This window comes from Typopeltis vanoorti, chromosome 21, assembly GCF_054136105.1.
Source record: "Typopeltis vanoorti isolate ZY-2024b chromosome 21, IOZ_Tvanoo_1.0, whole genome shotgun sequence".
In the NCBI taxonomy this organism is placed as follows: domain Eukaryota; kingdom Metazoa; phylum Arthropoda; class Arachnida; order Uropygi; family Thelyphonidae; genus Typopeltis; species Typopeltis vanoorti.
In genome coordinates this window covers 93004701-93025059 of record NC_143569.1, presented here as the reverse complement: position 1 = coordinate 93025059, position 20359 = coordinate 93004701, and the positions used below count along the sequence as shown (strand labels likewise).

Here is a 20359-nt window from a genome sequence, read left to right as displayed (position 1 = left end):
TCTAATCAACATCTACTATTGTGTTAATCTTGCATATTAAACTAGTCACAATCATCTATAATCATTCCTAACAACTTGTCTTATGGACATTAACACTGCTAAATAATCAATTAAAGTCCTTAAGTACTGCTCACACTCGATTAATACACTGCAATAACTTCCCTTTTACCTACTTAGTAATTATGCAACAAAATCTCTACTTTACCATTTCTTGGGGCAGGGTCTCCAGGTCCGTCTGAACTACCTTTCTTTGTTTGAGTTCTCTTTCGGTACCTCCATAAGCCTACGTCCACATGGTGGGTCACTATGGTCATCAGATTAAGCTATACTCTGTTTTTCCCTCGTCTAATTGGACCATCGTCGCTTCTACTGCCGGTTCTGGTATACGTTCGAGATATTATTCTGTCGGGACTTTCAGCGAAGATATCTTGCGCTTTTGCACTGGCAGACATTCAGATATCGAAGGGAAAGAGACACCCTCCGATATCGAACCATCGCCACGAAACACCGTTAGGAACCCTCGATCCACCAGAGAAGTCAAATCATCATCCAGGAAGGCAGGCAAAAAAGGCCTTGAGAAAGGGGTGCAAAACCTTTTTATTCCTCCTTTCACTTCCCCCCTATTTTGCACCCTCGTTGCCAGCTGCGATAGTGGCCCTCTTACTTTTTTTTTTTTCTGCGATATTTTTCTGCCCGCTACTTTCATCGACCTCGGCAACTTCGGAAAATCGCAAGACCATAGCAGCGTCTTCCGGAAAACGAATGTGCGTCACTTTCTGAGATAAAAATACCTCAGGCCCACCCGTGACCTTTGAACTAATGCTTGCATCTAATTTTCATTTCATTGTGTGCATGATGCATTTCGCATAATACTAATTTATATACGCAGTTCCTTACCTAGTATTACAAATCTACTACAATAAAGTAATTCTATTTCCATTTACAGTTAGTACTTTAATTCTTCTGCTCGAGTACAAGTTTTTTTCTCTCAGCTGACTTTTCTGACTTGTTAAATCCTGAATGAATTATTTCTTTAATAAAGAAATAATTGTACTATTATCACTGCTAAAAGAAAGAAGCAGTTTTTCAAAGTAATTACTCCATACTTCAAGGATATCTTTTTCTCCTGTTTTCATGTCACCTTTATCATCTCTAACTCCTTTTCAGCACTCTTTCCTCCATTTCTAAGCTTCTTCAACAACCTCCAGAATATCTTACCACCTTCTTGATATTTATTTTCTATGTTCTTGTCAAAGTCCTCCCATGACTTTTGTTTAGCTAGTTTTACACAGTGTTTCACTTTCTTACATTTGTCTCTGTATTCTGTAGGGTTTTCTTCAAGGCTTGGTTCCTGTTCTCAAACTCTTTCATTTTTTCTTCAATAATCTTTGTGTATGTTAGTCTACAGTTCCCATCTGAGAGCTGCTCAACTTTTATTCGCTTTAAAACTTTCTTACATGTTATTCTTTTCAATATGAAATTCAATTTTATCCTGCTCAAGACTAAATAGTGATTGCTTCCAATTTCAAATCCTCTGTACACTCTGGTGTCCTGCAACAGAGAGAAAACATCACTATCAACAATAACATAGTCAATGAGACTTTTCTTATTCCTAGCTCTTCTCTCCATGTGAATTTGTACACATTTTTATGTTGGAACATGGTGATAGTAATAACCAGTCCATGTCCTGAGCAGAAATCCAACAGGTATTTGCCATTATTATTAGCTTTGCTCTTTTCTCCAAATGTTCCCAAAATATTTTTGTATGTCTGACAATCATTTCCTATTCTGCTATTCAGATCCCCAAGAAGGACCAACTTTTCCTTTTTCATTGTGTCACTTGCTTTTTCTAAAGCATCAAAAAATTCCTCCACTTGTACCTTAGTAGAACCTTCTGTGGGACCATAGGCATAAATAAGTCTCATTGTCCAGTTCCCCATTCTTGTATTTACCCACATTATTCTACTTGAGACTGCCTGCCATTCAAGAAGATTAGCCTCGTATTTTGTGTTGAATACTATGGCTACTCCTTTTCCTTGATTGTCATTTCAGTCACCCCTATTATGTCGATCTGGTAATTCTTCAGCTAGCTCCATTTCTTTGCCATTCAGGCTTCTCATGTTTAAAGAGGGACATGATAGAACTCAAGAATCAAATGATAGCCCTATATGTGCAACAGATGTTGGAGAGGGTGTTGAGAACCAGGATCCAGAATCGGGTTGACAACAGTGGTATTATCTTTGATGGACAGCATGGATTTGCTAAAGGGAGGTCACGTTTTAGTAATCTACTTACTTATTACAATAAGCTGACAGCTTCATTGGACAAAGGAGATGGATACATACTAGTATACTTAGAATTTGCAAAGACCTTTGATAGATTACCGCATGATAAGTTGAGGGTCAAACTAGAGAGGATGGGATTGAATATTAGAATAGTGCACTGGATCGGAGACTGACTATCTGATAGGTAACAGCAAGTTGTGTATGGAGGATCAATATTCCAGATGAGGAAAGTCACTAGTGGTGTCCCACAGAGGTCTGTTTTAGGGACATTGCTCTTTAACCTGTATGCTAATGATATTGTGGAAGATTTGGATGGGAGTATTCAGTTGTTTGCAGATGTTGCAAATTTAAGGTGAATTATGAAGAGTAGAACAAATTTTCTGGCCTTACAAGAAGACTTGAATAGATTGAGTAAACAGGCACTGAAGTAGGGATACCAGTTCAATGTTGCAAAATGTAAGGTTGTAAAATTTGGAAACAAAGATGTAGAATTTACGCTAGGTGGAGGAAATAAGAGATTTTGGTGATTGCGGATAAGGATCTAAAATTAAGAGGACACATTGCGAAAATTGTGAGGACAACACAAAGAATTCTGTGAATGATGTGGAGGACACTGACTTGTAGAAGTAAGGAGATTCTTGTTCCATTGTATAAGGCCTTGATTAGGCTGCATATGGATTACTGTGCACAGATTTGGTCACCAGGTTTTCAAAAGGATGAAGAGATGTTGGAAAGGGTCCAGAGTCAATTGACTAAGGCAGTTTCTGATCTCTGGAATATTGCATATGAATATGAGGAAAGGTTGAAAAGATGCAATTTACAGGGTCTAGTGGATATGTACAAGTTGGTAAGGGGGGGTTGTTAAATGATCAATGTTGAAGAGGTTTTTCATAAAAGTAGGAGATCAGGGGGAGGACAAGAGGTTCATGCCTTGGAGCTGTATAAGGAGAGTGTGGAAAGGGGAGTGAGAGGCAGGTTTTTTTGCATACAGAGTTAAATGATTAAAGTACCTTGCCTGAAAATGTGGTCTGCAGAAAATTCAAATGTGTTTAAGGTAAGGTATGATGAACTGTTTGTATGACAAATGTACCTCCTAGAAATAGACTGACTCCATGGGATCCTAAGATGATGATAATAATAATAATATTACAAACTGTGCTCTAAAAAACACAAGCCCGAGTCAAAAATTACCTCTTAGTAAAATAGAACAAAATCAACTTGGTGCAGAGTTGTCACTGTAAGAAAGATGTAAAAGAGGAATGCCTAGGAAAAGATTTCCTCATGACTCAGTAAATGCATAAAGAAAGAGGTGAAGGCAGGATCCGTAGACTTGATCACAACAGGGGTGCCACAGGATATTAATGTGGGGGGGTGCTGATCACAAGGGAGGGAAGATTACAGTTTTCATTACCCGACTCTCCGTTAACTCAAGTTTCCCTTCTTTGTTCATATGTAAACAGTAGTGTGTTTCTAACATCATTTTCAAATGTCGAGTGTTCTGTAATGGCAGAAGGATCACAATCTGGAGACGATATAGTAATTGATTATAGATTTACCTCCATTATATATCTTCTGATAGAATACATCAAAATGGCCTGATATCATTTGGACAGTCTCCCATATCACCTGTTTTTTTTTTTTTTTTTTTTTCATGTGACGACAGTAGCTCTTCGGTAAATTATATGGGAGTATTGGGAGCACCTGGGTTAGCTAATCAAGAACCTCAGTTAGAGGTGCTATTTAAAGGCACTTGGAAGGAGTCTGGTGCTTATAAAGGGAAGAAAGAAATCTCTGCACTCAACAGCCAACCAGTTCCAGTCTCAATTCCACTGACTAGGCTGGAGTGGATTTTTGCTCCAGTTATCCACCGGTCTAATACTTAGTGCTAAATGCCAAACTCAAGTTGCTGTGGATCTACAGTCCTGTGAAAATGGCCTACCTTTTATTTTTAGCCCTACAATGTCTCAAAAGAGAAATGGATGAAGTCAGAAAGGAAGCAGAATGTGAGGGCTAAATTGAGGACAATGAATAGAAATATCAGAACTCTTGAGAATAGTTTAATTTGTGTGACACAAATAAGAATGGGTTGAAAAGAGAATTTGAGTCCGGTTAATCTAAGAGCAAGGAAGAGAGCAGAACTGATAGGAAGTCAAGAGAATGAAAGATTATTAGAAAGAGAGATAATGAGAGGATGCCATGAAAGTGAGGAAGAAAGGGAAAATGTGATAAGGAGAAGGAATGAAAATGCATACACACTCAGATTACTGAGCGATGTTCAAGAGGATGTAAGAGAAGAACAGGGCCTAAAACAAGCATTGGTGGGTGCAAGGGATGTGAGGTTTACAAGGAGGAAAAGAGATATTATGCTGTAAGAGGAGTCTATAATTAAGAGTGTGAAAGATGGTAGAGTAATTAAAGCATGTTATACAGGATCAAAGAATAGAGATATAACTGAGGCTGAGAAGTTGCAGAGGGATAGAATGAGTGATATTATTGTAGTTGTGAGAAAAAATGATCTAGGTAGTGAGAGATTTTCTGTGAGACAGGATTTGAAAGACTTAATGATAGCAATGAATGCAAAGAGCGAAAGCAGAACGATCATGAGTGTGCTTCCAAGATTTGACAGTGATGAATTAAATAGAAGAGCAATTATAGGAAATGGAATAATATCAAGATTATGTAAACACTTTTGCAAAGATATAAAATTGAATATTCATTTTATGAATGTCTGGGATGAGTTTGATAAAAGAAAGGAAGGAATTTTTTAAAAGGAATGGTTTGCATTTAAACGGGTTGGGTGCATGGCATTTAGAACATTTATTGATAAAGGATAAAGTAAATGGTTAAAAACAGAGAAATGGAATTTGCTAGGGAGGCAGATGAGATAGAGTCAGCTGTTAATAGTACTAAGGTCAATAACTGCTATATATGGAATTAATTGTTCTTGAAAAATAAACTGCATATAGAGTGGGCTAATTTACATGCAGGGTGGTTATGGGAGGAAGGGAACATTGCAGTTATGTATACTAATGCTAGAAATATGCAGAATAAGTGTGAAGAATATTTGGCATTAGTGAGACTTGATTAAATAAGAATGATATTGTTATAGTGATAGAAAGTAAAGGATACGGTATTTTCAGGCAGGACAAAGAAGACAGAATTGGGGGGGGGGGGGGTTTGCTAATGACAGATGAAGCGTTGTAGCCAAAAAGGGTAGAAGCGCCTCTAGATAACAGGTATGCATAGGGAAGTTCATTTGAGGCTATTTTGTGTGAGATAGAGATTAACAGGATGATATATGTAACTGGTTGCTGATATAATCCAGGAGGTATAAGGGAGAAAGTAGATGGTATCCATTGACAAATTAGCATGAATGAAGGTCAATTAATTATTATGGAGGATTTTAACTATGGGAACATAAATTGGGAGAAGGAATGGTCACAAGGAAGGGAGGAAATGGAGTTTATACAGTTGTTAAAAGACAACTACCTGAGACAGCATATAATGGGAGGGACAAGAGGTTTGAGAGTGTCTGGTCATAACATCGGAAAACATATCAATAACCAATTTAGTTACACTGTTTCACTTGGTGAAAGCAATCATGGGGTCTTGACATGGTAGTGTCAAGTGCTGAATATTCTGCTAAGAAGGATAATATGTGGAATTACAAGGCTGGTGATTATAACAAGCTGAGAAGTCAGCTTTCAGCAGTACTGTGGCATGAGAATTTGAAGGGGGGAGAAATGATGGTGCTTGGGAGATTGTCAAAGAATGTTTAAGGAAAGCAACATCAGACTGTATTCCAAGCCTCAGGAGAAGAAATCAAGTAGGAGTAAGATGGATGAATAATAATATTATTAAACAAGAGCGTGGTTAAAGAAAAGGTTGTGAAGTAAGTATAAAGAAAAAGGTGATCAGTATACCCATGAGCAGTACAAAGTACAGGCAAAGAGTGTGACCTGTTTGGTAAGAAAGGCCAAGTTGATGAGGCCAAAAGAAATCCTGAGGAGTTTTTTCACTATGTTACAAGTAAAAGGAGAAATAACTATGGAAGGATGACTTTAAAGTGTTGATGGTAGGAAAGTAACAAAATCAAATCAAATAGTTGATTTACTTAATGATCATTTTGCAAAATTGTTATATCTTAGTTGTAATATTGAGATGTCGAATGTGTCACTGATGAAAATCTAGAGAACGAAGAAATATAGAGGTGCTTAGTATATTACAGAACCTTAATGCTAATACTGCCATATGGTTAATGGCATATCGGCCCATGTGTTATGAGACTGTGCAAGCGAAATAGCAACTCCTCAGACCAAGCTGTTTAATTTAAGATTCAGTTCTGGTAAAGTTCCAATGGAGTGGAAGGATAGGAAAATAATTCCACTGCATAAAGGAGGCTCCAAGAGAGAAGTAGCAAATTATAGGCTGATCAGTATATCAGGAGTAGTAGTTAAGGTTTTGGAGAAATTGATAAAAATTAGAATTCAGGACTGGGTGGAAAGAAATATGATACTTTATAAGGGGCAACATGGTTTTGTGAAGGACAGGTCTTGCCTTAGTAACTTGCTTACTTTCTATAATAAAGTAACAGAGTTCATCAACATCAAATTCCTGATATGTACCCTCAAGGGGTGTACAGGATATGATAGTACTAAAAAACTTACATCACCACTAACTTCCTATCTACAATTTTCCTCCAAATCAATCTGTTACCTGTCAAGACTCCAACATTATCAGATCTTATATTTCTGTCTTCTAAGGCACTTTTTACCATATCAATCCACCTATATCTTGGTATATTACAGAGTTGTATATACCGAGAGGAGATCTCCACATAGTCTTTAAAGGAATGCAGAGAACTGACCAGGGCTTCTGAACTAATGTCCAATCCTCACCGTCTCGTGGTGCACCCTGTTCGGTATCTACCTGGATACTGAATGAACGAAGATGGGCTGCAATTTGGGATATACCCAACTAAATTGTATCCTTATTGGCTTAAACCAAAATATAAAATGGCACAACATGACAGAATTTCATGCCGGCTGGGGCATCACCTGGTTAAACAAGGCCCCCGTTGTTTTCATCAGGTGAGATGAGAAACTGATGAGATCTTTCTGAGCAATAAATACAAAATGTTATATTGGGGCAATAACAATCAAGGAAAAGAAGAAGTAGCCATAGTATTCGACACTAAATACAAGGCTAATTTTCTTGAATGGCAGGCAATATCAAGTAGAGTGATGTGGGCAAATATCAGAATGGGGAACTGGACTGTGCCTATGGTCCCACAGAAGTAACAGCGCTGGATAAAGGAAATTCTTACTCGGTGATACCGCTGAACTTTGCAAAAGCATTTGACAGGATTGCACACGGAACTCTGTTGCATAAATTGGAGCAAATGGGTATGGATCCAAAGGTGGTGATTTGGATTAGAGGATGGCTGATGGATAGATATCAACGAGTGGTTTATAGTGGAGGCAAGTCCAGAAGAAGGAGGTGACTAGTGGTGTACCTCAGGGCTCGGTACTTGGTCCTCTGTTGTTTAATTTGTACATTAATAATACTGGAAATCCACTTATTTACTGATGATGCAAAACTAGGAAGAGCAATAGTCAATTCAAATGATGTAGATATCTTGCAGGATGACTTAAATAGGCTGGCGGTATGGGTTAAGGTAAATGGCTGTCAGTTTAACGTGGATAAGTGTAAGATGATGCACTTCAGGAGGATGAAATTACATGCTATGTACTATATTAATGGAACTGAACTGCAGAAGTTGATGGGGCAAGGTTACTATGGATAGAGAACTTAAGTTCTCTGTCCACATAGGGCATATCGCAAAGAGTGCAAAACATCACATCAAATTACATGGTTGTTGAAGAACACACTGACAAGTAGAGATAGGGAAGTTACTGTTTCACTTTATAAGGCATTAATAAGACCACATTTGGATTATTGCACACAGATCTGGTCACTTGAATTTTTTGTGAAGAAATGGTTGAGAGGATCCAGAAGCGAGTTACAAAGATTGTTGCAGGTCTGTGGGCTCCAAAATCTAGCATTCAAGTTACTGAAGAGGTTTTATAGGATTGATACTGACAACTTTTTTCTGAACAGTGCAGGAAGGGATAGAGCAAGGGATCATCCCTGTAGATTGTGTAAGAGTATGGTTAACAAGGGTGTTAGGACTAGATTTTTTGTTGCAAGGTGCATGTGTGGAATGTGTTGCCAGGAGTGGTTGTGAATGCATTGTCTGTTACTGAATTTAAGAAGTATGATAGGTATTGTGTGAATAATGGTTAGTGTGTAAATGTAGGGTGTGCACAATGATGTCTCCATGGACTCAGACTCATTATAATAATAATAATAATAATATACTTTATTATTTCATGTGGAGTTAATATCCATATTAGATGTTTGATTTCTAAGAAAATTTCTGAATATAAGAAATACTTCATTGTCAAAATCCTCTCAAATAACCTACATTATAATGAGATGTCCAAAGTAGGCTTAGAATGTTGCTTGGTGCTTGATATACTTACTTGCATTGAAATAACTGGGTAATTCTTTCTACAGTAAATACACCATAACCAAACAGTAGCAGTTAGCATATTACACTTTTGATAACCATAAATAGTTAGTGTAAAAAATCACAATATACATTAATAAATATATGTTATATAGATGTTAAATATATGTTAGAATATATTAATATATCATTTCATATAAATTTCTAAACAATATCATTATTTACATGAACAATTAATTTCAAACAATTTGTCACATACTGCCATTTAATAGAAATATCTATGAAAATTCACTATGATAATTCATGTTCTAAATGAGATTTTTATCATAGGTAAAAAGAAAATGTATATTAAATTATTTGCATTATAATATGAACTAAAATGAATAATATAATTTTTATCACAAATTTTCAAATACCTGAAAACTGTCCTGATTGCTGTTCTCCAGAACTAGGAAGGGGAGATGTGTGAGATCTTTCTGTAACAGACTGGCCTAATTTATTTGGGGACTCTGTGATTGATGTCTAAATAAACAAATCAGCATCACCCAAATTATAAGTTAACAAAATGAATAAATGTAAATTACATAAAGATAACTTAAATCAAAATATAAACATAAGCATCCTGATATTTCCATCTTTCCTGATATCCTGAAGCATGAAAATGCTTCAGGATATTAGGAAAGAACTTGACATTGTTAGCATCCAGGAATGTGTTAGTAGAGCTAATCTCGGGTGGTATGGTCACTTAAACAGAATGGGAGAGGTAAGATTAGCTAAACGTTTCTGCCATGCTGGCAGGAAAAAGACCCAGAGGAAGAGCAAGATTATAGGTGGATTGATTCAGTAAAAAAGTGCCTTAGAAGATTGAAATATAAGATCTGATAATGGAGTCTTAATAGGCAACAGATTGATTTCGAGGAAAATTGTAGATAGGAAGTTAGTGGTGATGCAAGTTTTTTTTATGTAGTACAATCTTATGTAGTACAATCATATCCTGTACATCCCTTGAGAGTACATGTCAGGAATTTGATTATGATGCATTTTCATGCAAGCTATTGAAAACGAATAACCTGCTTCTGGTACTAAGGCTTGTTCATAATATTAATATTTAAAGAAATTACAACATATGCAATATATTAATTAGCCTAACTTTTAATTATTATTTCTGCTATTACACGATAACCACAGTAATTAACTTTAATGAAATGAAAGTACAGATATATATGTACTGAAAATAAATACATCAATGTGTGGAAACAAGCAAATCAAAGAAATGGGAATACAACAAACATACACCAGTTGGTAGTTTATCAATTAAAAACTGTTGCTGCATGCTAGAAATTAATATTAATAAACAATATTATTAAAAACTATTTTTGATGGTTACATAAAATAAGAATCTCTGTTGTGTCCCAATCTACTATTATTAGGCTTTCAACTATCCTTACATATGAAACTCTACTTGTCTTTGTCCAAATCTTATTTATATACGAGATATCACCCAGATACAAATAATCAAGCTTCTTCTCCCCTTTGTCCCTAAATATTTATTTTATATTGCACCTTTCAGGACATTTAGTTTAAGATATAAAATTCAAAAACAAGGAGCAATTACCAAAATATGTCTGAGTGTGAAACTAATATGCAGTTGTGACCTTTATCTCATAATTTAACAACCCCCCCCCCCGCATGATTAGGTTCGTACATTGTTACAAGTGGTGCATTGAGCGGCAATCTCAGACAACTGTATTTTCAATGAACAAAAGTTTATTGAACTCTTAAACATGGTACAATTCATTCTTTATCAAAATAAAACTCAATTCAATACTAAGAATATATAATACAAATTTTCACTAGCTAAACACAAGTATTAGGTTAAGATCCTACATGAGAATTGTGATCATATCGCCATAACAGGTTCTATACATACAAACAAGTATAATCCTAGAGCTAGTCGATCCTTTGTCTAACCCCTTACTGGTTTGATCACACTATAATTCTGTATTTTCTAGTACGTATATAATCAGTTACTCTAATTTTCTCACTAAGACGATATAGATTAAAATTATCCTTTCGCTGAGCTAATACACACTTTTGACCTTTAAATAAAACTCTTAATTAAATTACAATGTACATGCATAAATCTCTAGGCACATGAATTACGTATTAATTAATAATAACAAGCTCAATTTCATTCTAGTTTGACATGTACTAAAGTCCTAGTATAATTCTCATTAATCCATTCAACTATTCAGCAATTGAACAATGACTACAGTTACATATGATTTGAATTGACACAAGATTTTACAGTACCTTTCGACTTGGGTCTTCTACACTGGTCTCTACCTTTTTCCGATATTTTACCTTCCTAGGACAAGCTCTTCTATAACTTATCACTCCTAAGTTCTTTTGGCACTAAGATGGGCTTTCACAATCTTTACCTTACATTCTTCAATCAAAGACATACATAGGATCATCTATTCTATGACTGTGAAATTCACCACGTGGGCACTGACTTCTTTATAGAATTTTCTTTCTCTCGTTACGATCACTGGACGATGAAACACACTGACATTATCTTTTCTCCTTTTAACTAAATGGCATCCCTCATTTCTTACAATAGGAACACGGAATCGAAATCCCACACGCTTTGTTTCCTTATTGTGTTGGATGGAGAAAACTCCTAACCCGTCACTCAGGAAAACCACGAGAGACCTATACGAAGACTCGTGAAGAAAAACTCTGAGGAAAAAAAGCCTCATCGGGGGGATTCCTAACGATGACCCCTACCGGCACCGTCTTCAATTTCTTTTCTTCCCACCTTACTGGAGTAGATTTCAATTAGAGTGGCGTTTTTCTGCCAAAATATCATACAGTCCATGTGCATGCGACTGACACGTGACGAAGTCTCAAATTCGGGAATTATGATCTTGAGCTTTGGTTTTTGTTTAAGCTAACCTCTATGTCATCTATACTAAATTAATCCCCTTTCCAAAATTTTCTAAGAATTAACTCAAATCTTTAATCTCTTATTTCAAGTGTAAAAACTAACCTCTCACATACAAAATCCTATGACTAATCTTCTTTGCTTTACTTAACCTTATTTTATCATATGACAACTGTAATAAAATTCCCTCCTTTTTTTTTTTGTTCAACAAACAATTTCAGCTATATTTTTTCACTTGGATGCAAGCATGTTTTTCTTTCTATTTCATCATCATCATACGTATCAAGGATTTAGGCCTAGCATGGCCTGTTCCGGCCTTAGAAGTCATCTTTGAATCAGTTAAGAGGGCGTCCTGGTTTTCTTTTTCCTAATGGCTTGTACTTTAAGGCTTGTTTTGGTAATCTTTCTGTTTTCATTCTTTGAACATGTTCCATCCATTTATGTTTATATTTTTTAATTTTTTCTATTACTGGTTCTTGGTTTAATTCTTTCATAATATCTTCGTTTCTTTTGTCATCAAATAGGGTATACTTTGCAGTTTTTCTCATAAACTTCATTTCTGCTGTTGTTAATCTTTGTTTGTCTTTTTGTTTTATTTTCCAGATTTCGCTTCCATACATTAAGACCAGTAAGGCTAATGTATTGTATACTTTTAGCCTGGTTTGTTTTTGAACTAGGTTTGGTTTAAATATAGAGTTAATTACATCTGTTATTTTTAAATATTTTGCAATTTTTACATTTATATCTTTTTCATTTTCATATGTGATCATACATCCTAGGTAGTTAAATGAATTCACCTGTTCTAAGATCTTGTTATCCATTACTATTTTAGTTCTTGCTGGATCTTGTCCTTTAAAGGCCATAGTTTTTGATTTTTTCGTTGATATTATCATACCATAATCTTTGGATATCTCATTTAGATTTAAAATAGCTTTCTGTAAGTTATCTTCAGAATTTGTAATTATTATTTGGTCGTCTGCAAAGAGGAGAGTGTTTAAGTTAACTGTAGGTGATAGTTTAATTCCTTGATGTAAATTTTTACTCCATTTTATTATTATTTCATTTAAGTAGATATTAAAAAGAGTTGCTGAGAGGGGACATCCCTGTCGGACCCCTTGGTTTATCTCTCTTGTATATGATAGCTCGTGATTTAATCTTATTTGTATTTGATTATTTTCATATATACTTGTGATGGCTTTTAGGATATTATTTGGTATTTGTCTTTCTTTTAATATGTTGAATAATATGTTTCTTTTAACTTTGTCAAATGCTTTTTCAAAGTCAATAAATGCAATATGTGTTTCTAAATTATATTCTCTTCTTTTCTCTATTATTAATTTTAGGCAAAAGGCTGGGTCTATACATGATCGTCCTTTTCTAAATCCATTCTGTACTTCTAAAATAAAGTTTTCGGAATATTTCATTAGTTGGTTATTTAAGATTCTGCTATATATTTTGTAACAGGAATTTAGTATACTGATACCTCTATAGTTTTTAGGGTCATCTCTATTACCTTTCTTAAAGATAGGAATCACAATTGCTTTTTTCCATTCTATTTGGGGGGATACCAGTTGAGTAAATTTCATTTAAAAATAATAAGAGCCTTTCTTTGAATCTTGTTCCTGCGTATTTATATAGTTCTGAACCTAGTTTATCTTCTCCAGGTGATTTTCCGTTTCTTGTTTCTTTCAAGCTGATTTCTAATTCTTCTTTAGTTATTTCCTTTTCATTAATTGTTTGCCAGTTGTCTTTTTTAAAATATTTGTCTGTCCACAGTTCTGTGTAGTAATTTTGAAATTCTTCTAATTTCAATTCAGTGTTTAATTTTATGTTTTCTTTGGTATCTGCATTTAAGTGTTTCAAAATCTTATATACATTGGGTCTTATTTTATATAAATCATGTTCTAAATTAGAAACAAATTTATTCCATGATTCTCTATGTCTTTTTCTGACTTCTCTTTTAGCTATGGCTCTTATTCTTTTATATTCTATTTCATCTTCTAATCTTTTACTGCTTAACCATTTGTGATAGGCTTCTTTTTGATTATTTCTTTGATTGTACCATCCCAGATCTTCAGTTTTTTCTTTTATTGAATTTTTTGGTCTTTCCTAAGCTTTCATTTGCTGCTGCATTTAGTATCGTTTTTATATTAAGCCATTCTATTTCTATTTCTTCATTTTGTTTTATTTTATCTAGATATTGGTTAATTCTTTGTTCATATAGCCATTGTACATTTGTGTCATTCAATAGTCTAGTTTTATAAACAAATCTTTCAATTTTTCTTTCTGTTCTTGTTACTTGTAGCTATTTAGGTGGTAATCTTAATTTTATTTTAACAAGAAAGTGGTTACTGCTTATTTCATATCTTCTGTGAACTCTAACATCTAGTGAAAATTTTGATGTCTTTTCATTTAATATGAAGTAATCTAATATTGATTTACATCCTGTTGCTGCCCAAGTATATTTATGTATGTCTTTATGTTTATAGAAGACATTCATTATTTTTAGGTTATTATAAACTACAAAGTCAATCAATTTTTTATCATTTCTGTTTAGAGTGTGTTCTCCATGTATTCCTATATTATTATTAATTTTCGTGTTTCCAATTCTTGCATTTAAGTCTCCTGCTAAAATTATGTAATCATTTTTATTTATTTTATTATATATGTTTTGTAGCTGATTATAAAAATCAATATTATTCTGTTCTCTTCCTTCTTCTGGGGCATATAAACCAATTACTGTTAAATAGCCTCTATCTATTTTTATTCTAGCTTCTATTATTCTTTCATTCCATAATTTATAATGTTTTAACTGTTTTGAAAGGGAGTTATGAATCCAAATCATGACTCCTGCTTGTGCTCTTTGGTCTCTGTCGACTCCACTGTATATCACATTAAAATTTTCAGTTCTCATAGTTCGTTTTAATTTCAGTGATTACTGCTATTTTAAAATTTCTTTCATTTAATAACTGGTCTAATTCTATTTCTTTATATGCTATTCCTCTTACATTCCAGTTTGCTATGTGTATTATATTTTGTCGTTGCCATTTTCGTTTTCCCTTTTCCATTCCAGGGTCGTTTCTCATAGATTCAATCCGATTATCTTTTTCTGTCAGCTTACAAGTAGGATTATGTTCTCCAAGTCAGGGGACTAGTCTGACGATGGAATAGTTCAGTGGTAGGGCTGCTACCTTAAGGCTTCTGAACTAGCCTTCTTCCGAATTTAAACCCATAGGAGGAATAGGGTATATTGAAGGGGAAAGAGTAGATTATAGAAGAAATATAGTAAGGTTTATAGAGAGGGTATAGTTTGTAAGGCCAGAAATGAAAAGACCCCATGGCCCTCGAGTACTCTAATAGCATAAGGGTCATAAAGTAAGAAGAGTTGGCTGATAAGGCCTTATAGGAAAGATTAAAGTAAGTGGATCTTCCTCAAAGTAGAAGGAGGAGAGGATAGATCCAGCTAGGGGGTCCATGGGAGTGCCGCTTCCCTTACAATCAAGATGATTGCCCCTTATGGCCCTGTTGGTCCACGAGTCCTTATTCAGTATATTCGGACCACCCCACCATATATATATATATATATATATATATATATACACATACCCACACGCACGCGCATGTACACACACATGGTGAGCTCCCCTATCCGCCACCCAGGGGACGCGCTCTCTAGGGGTTACAGGGTCCCCTGAGAGTTCTTTCTATTTATTTTTTGTATTCATTTCTTTCAAAGGCTCTTAACGATATCTGCTTAGGAACAAGCTTGCTTACTTAGTTATCTATACAGGGTTTTTATTTCTTCTCCTGTTACATCATGATAACTGAAATTTTTACATTCCAAGTTATCAGGGTGTAACATCTCCCAAAGTTTTGGGAGAGAGAGACAATTGTTCAGATTCAGATTCAGCCGATATAAAAGGGCTTCGCAACTTTCTTTGAAAAGGTGTTCATATTTAAACTTGCTTCTATGGAGAAGACAAGCTTCATCCCATTGGATACTGTGTTTAGTGTCTTCCCATCTTTTCCATAGAAGAAGGTTTAAATATGAATGCGTTTTCAAAGAAAGTTGCAAAGCCCTTTTACATTGCCCAAATTTGAATCTGAATGATTGTCTCTCTCTCCCAAAAGTTTGGGAGATTCTTATTTTACGTAACAATCAAAAATAGTTTTTAATAATATTGTTTATTAATATTAATTTCTAGCATGAAGCAACAGTTTAATTGGTAAACCACTGATTGCTGTATGTACCTTGTATTCCTGTTTCTTTGATTTGCTTGTTTCTATGCAATGATGATGTACAGTTATTTCTGTACGAAATATCTGTACTTTCATTTCATTAAAGTTAATTACTGTGGTTATCATGTAATTTATTGTTTATCATCATACCACAGGTACCTTTAAAGATTAGACTTATTATTTCTGATATTTTGACAAGTTAAATTGCCAAATAATACAACCTTGATTCAGACAACCAGATCGACAAAAAGGATAATGTGAGTGATAATCATTTAATGCGAGTGTTGCAAAAATGCAGGTGACAGAAATAATGCAGATAAACATACAATAGTGAAAGTAAGAGAAGGATAACAAATAATGAATCTAGGAAACATTCGGTGGTTACTTACCTCTTAATGCCTTTTGTGCCATAAGGCCATGATCTGTTTATTCCAGATACTTCTGTCTTGAGCAGCCAGTTCTGCCAACCAGCCATTTTTCTCTGCTTTTCTATCAAGTTAATTTAGATCTTCCCCTTTTTCTTTTTTCTTCTGGGATCCATATCAAAGCCACTCTAGGAATCTCTCTTTCTTTGTTGTCCATTCTCGATGTGTCTAATCCATTTCTATATGCTTTTTTTTTTTTTTTAAATATTTCATTGGTGATACTTTTTTTTTGCTCAGTCAGCTTATATAAGTCATCATTTGTTATATGTTGGGAGAATTTTACCAAAATATATTTGATATTTTATGCAGACATTTTGTTTGAAAAGTATTTATAGCTTCTTGTTTTTCGGTCATATTCCATGTTTCTTATCCACATACAACCTTAGTATTGCTATTCAAGATCTTTATGTTGGTTTTATTATAATATTTAGATTTCCATATATTTAATTTTCTGAAAGCACTCATAGCTTTTGCATTATATCCCCATCAGTTTCATTTTCTGTACCTACATTTGCTCCCAAGGTATGTAAAATTCTTAACTACTTCTACTGCATGTTGATTGATTTTAATTTCTTTGTGACATATGTTATTCAGTTAGGATTTTTTGTTTTAGTCATATCTATTTTAAGACCAACCATTTCAGCTGTTTCATACAAGTTTTCCAATTTTCCTTATATAACATTATATTTTGATGATATCAAAACTATCATCAGCATAATCTAGATCTAACTGACATAGGATTCCATTTAATTCCTCTTCTTACACCTGTAACTTTTCCCATAATCCGATCAGTGACTGTGTTAAACAGTAAACCAAATACTATACATCCCTGCCCCACACCAGACCATTTGCTCAAACCAATCAGATGGTGTTTGCTATGCAATAACAAAACTTTTATTTCCTTTATACATTTCTTTTATTAGTCTCACATATTTGTCAGGAATTCCATAACTTTCAATAATTAACCCAAAATGTTTTTTTCTCAATACTATCAAATGCTTTAGCAAAAGCTATAAAATTTATGTATAATAAGCTTCTAGTTCTATGCTTTGTTCAATGATGTTCCTTAAAGTAAAAAGATAATGCACAATAGTCCCATCTGTTCAAAAACAACTTGTTCATACTGTAATATCTTCTCCACTTCATTTTTAATCCTATTTTTACTTTACAAAAAAAACGTTTGCAAGAACTGACAGTACCTGTATTAGTGGTTGGCTGTTATTTATATAGGTATAAATTATGTTAACCACATAAATTAGCCATAGTTGTGAGCCTCCATAGCTCAGTCAGTATAGACGAAGCCCTTTGGTCAGAAAGACCTGGGTTCAATTCCTGTCCATGATGTGAGAAACCTTTAAATGGTCTCTTTGGACTTAAGGTGATTAAGCTGGTCTCATACAAAGGTAGGGAGTTTTTTCACTTGGAAACTCAGGTTTTTCATCCCCCCAAAACAGGCAAACCGGCCCTGAACATACATGGATTATAGTCATGAATATGTCACAACCATATGCCGGTTCCAAGTCTGAATAAAATTGGGGAGGTTGAGAAAAGCAATGGTGAACTATCCTGTAAAAATCTCACCAGGAATACTGTCTAGGCAATGCTTACAAAGTTACCTACAGTCAGAAATGACTGAAAGGGAAAATCAGTCAGTCATAAGAAATGTTTCATCAAGATGAAAGCATTCCATGAGATCAAAGCTTTCCTGTGCGAAAGGTATTCAAAATTCTTTGCAAATGCTGCCATCCACCCTAACCCATTAATCCACTAAGCAGTAGACCACAGTGAGCATGGTCATGTAAAACACGAGTGTTCTAAAACCTCACTACCAAAAGCACATTTTGGGCTTCTGGCAGTGTCAACTACCTAGCTACCAACTACTTGGCAGTGAGTCTATTATCTTTATTGTAGTTTATCTAGATGCAGACTACAAAAACAAATATCTCAAAATAACCACACCCTTAATCGAACAATTTCTTGCAGATTAAATGAAGTGATACGGGACCACAATCAATCAACAGTGTCAGAACAGATGAAGCATGGTATATTCTTGGTTCTGGAACCCAGTGATGAGACCTCAATAAAGGTTGAAACCAGTTTAAGTAGTGACTCTTCTTATGTTTTGCATTATGGAATACTAAAACAATTGATATGAAGTCAAAACCTTAGCTATCCTAGAATCATTGTTAAAACAATGATATAGAAAAAAATGTATATAGAAACAGTCATAATACTTCTTTCATATCACTTTTCAAGAAACGTGAAAATTTTCTGATTTATAGGAAAAGAATGCTGCAGGAGCAAGTAAAAGACACTGCCTATCTTGATTAGTCAGTACATTTCACTATAACGTGCAGACCATTCAAGTGAATTTCCAATGGAACTCAGACACTTCCTTTCTCCCTTCAGGGACTGTGGGATGTTTGCAGACATCAAGGCTTCAGATTCACACTGATATCAGCAGATATCTAGTGGAATCAATTTTGTACAAATAATGACCTGGTGGTCATTTGCACAAAAGGTAACATGACATTAAGTAGATAGTCATAATGTTATGTTTATATGGATAGCAATATTTGTAAAGTAAAGTAGCATTAACTTATCTAAATCAGGATATATTAAACCTATTTATTACTTTAGGCAAATATCATGTTATCCATTAACACATTTCCATAGGGAGTAGAAGCCATTTTTTTTAGCTTCATCTAACTTTTGGAGCCTGAGGGGGCAGTCAAACTCTACCATTAACCAATCAGAAATAGCTGGCCTATCACTAATTTTAAATGGGACCTGGTGAAAGATGGCAGACAAGTGCCATGTGCCATTATCTCTTGGTTCCTAATCCAAACAAAATGCATTATTGTCTGAAAATGGTATGTGTTCTATGGTAACTGAGTTTATGGGATGAAAAACTCAATTACCTGAGTTTTTCACCACATGCTTGAGAGTGCCTGATATTGACTAACTCAGGAAATTGTCAAAGAAAGGGTCAGAAAACTTCCTCTAGCTAGTAATCTAGAATATAACTCAGAGCATCCTTCGAGTGACATAGCACTGTAAACATCACTTCCACAGAGCTAAGCCTGTTATGACTTAGGGCCTATCATAAATAAATTTGCTTCAAGTCTTCAGGGACTGCATTATGTTGAATAATTACTACTATGAATTTGGCATGAAAATAAATAATAAAAAGACAGGAATATGGAAAACAAATGCATTCTGAATGGTCAATCCTATAGAAGAGGTAAAATATTTTAGTTATTTGGGCATAATTTTTAGTAAAACTCTGGCAAAATAAGTACAGAACCAGATAAGAGTATAAGCAAGGCTGATATGGTGAAGAGCCCATATAAATGAATTTATAGGGAATAAGAGAAATTTGACAAAACAAACTAACATTATATATGTTCTAAACTTATGGGTCTCAAAGTTGAGTCGGAAATGAAACAGGTTATCTAACACTTAAAATTGTATACGAGAGCTCTGTAAAAAATTAATAGAGTGAACAGATAGCATGAATGGAGAAACCATATTAGCAATGAAAATACAGAAAAGAGCACATGCAAAGCTAATTTAAGATGGTATGATCACTTACACAAAATAGAAAATTCAACAAAACAGGTGCTACATATGGTACTCAGAGGAAGATCTAGGTTGGTTAGCAGCATCTCAGAAAATTGAAATCTAAGAATGGAGGGCTGACAAATAATGAACTAATTTGGAACTGTTGATGGGGAAACTATCATCATCAAATTCCTGACATGAACCTTCCAGGGATGTACAGGATATGACAGAACCACATGAAAAATTTACATCACCACTAACTTCCTATCTACAATTTTACTCCAAATCAATCTGTACCTGTCAAGACTACAACAATATCAGATCTTATATTTCTGTCATCTAAGGCACGTTTTACCATAACAATCCA

The 20359-nt window shown here is 34.6% G+C and overlaps 1 protein-coding gene across 2 annotated transcripts in view; it reads right to left on the bottom strand.

Annotated features, from left to right (window-relative positions):
* Pkc98E (Protein kinase C) overlaps nt 1-20359 on the bottom strand; it is a 343235-nt gene that overhangs the window by 121995 nt on the left and 200881 nt on the right. For both annotated transcript variants that reach the window (XM_090411701.1, XM_090411702.1), the window contains exon 8: nt 9234-9339. In XM_090411701.1, the coding sequence (XP_090267827.1) occupies nt 9234-9339 (106 nt within the window). The remainder of the gene's footprint in view (nt 1-9233; nt 9340-20359) is intronic.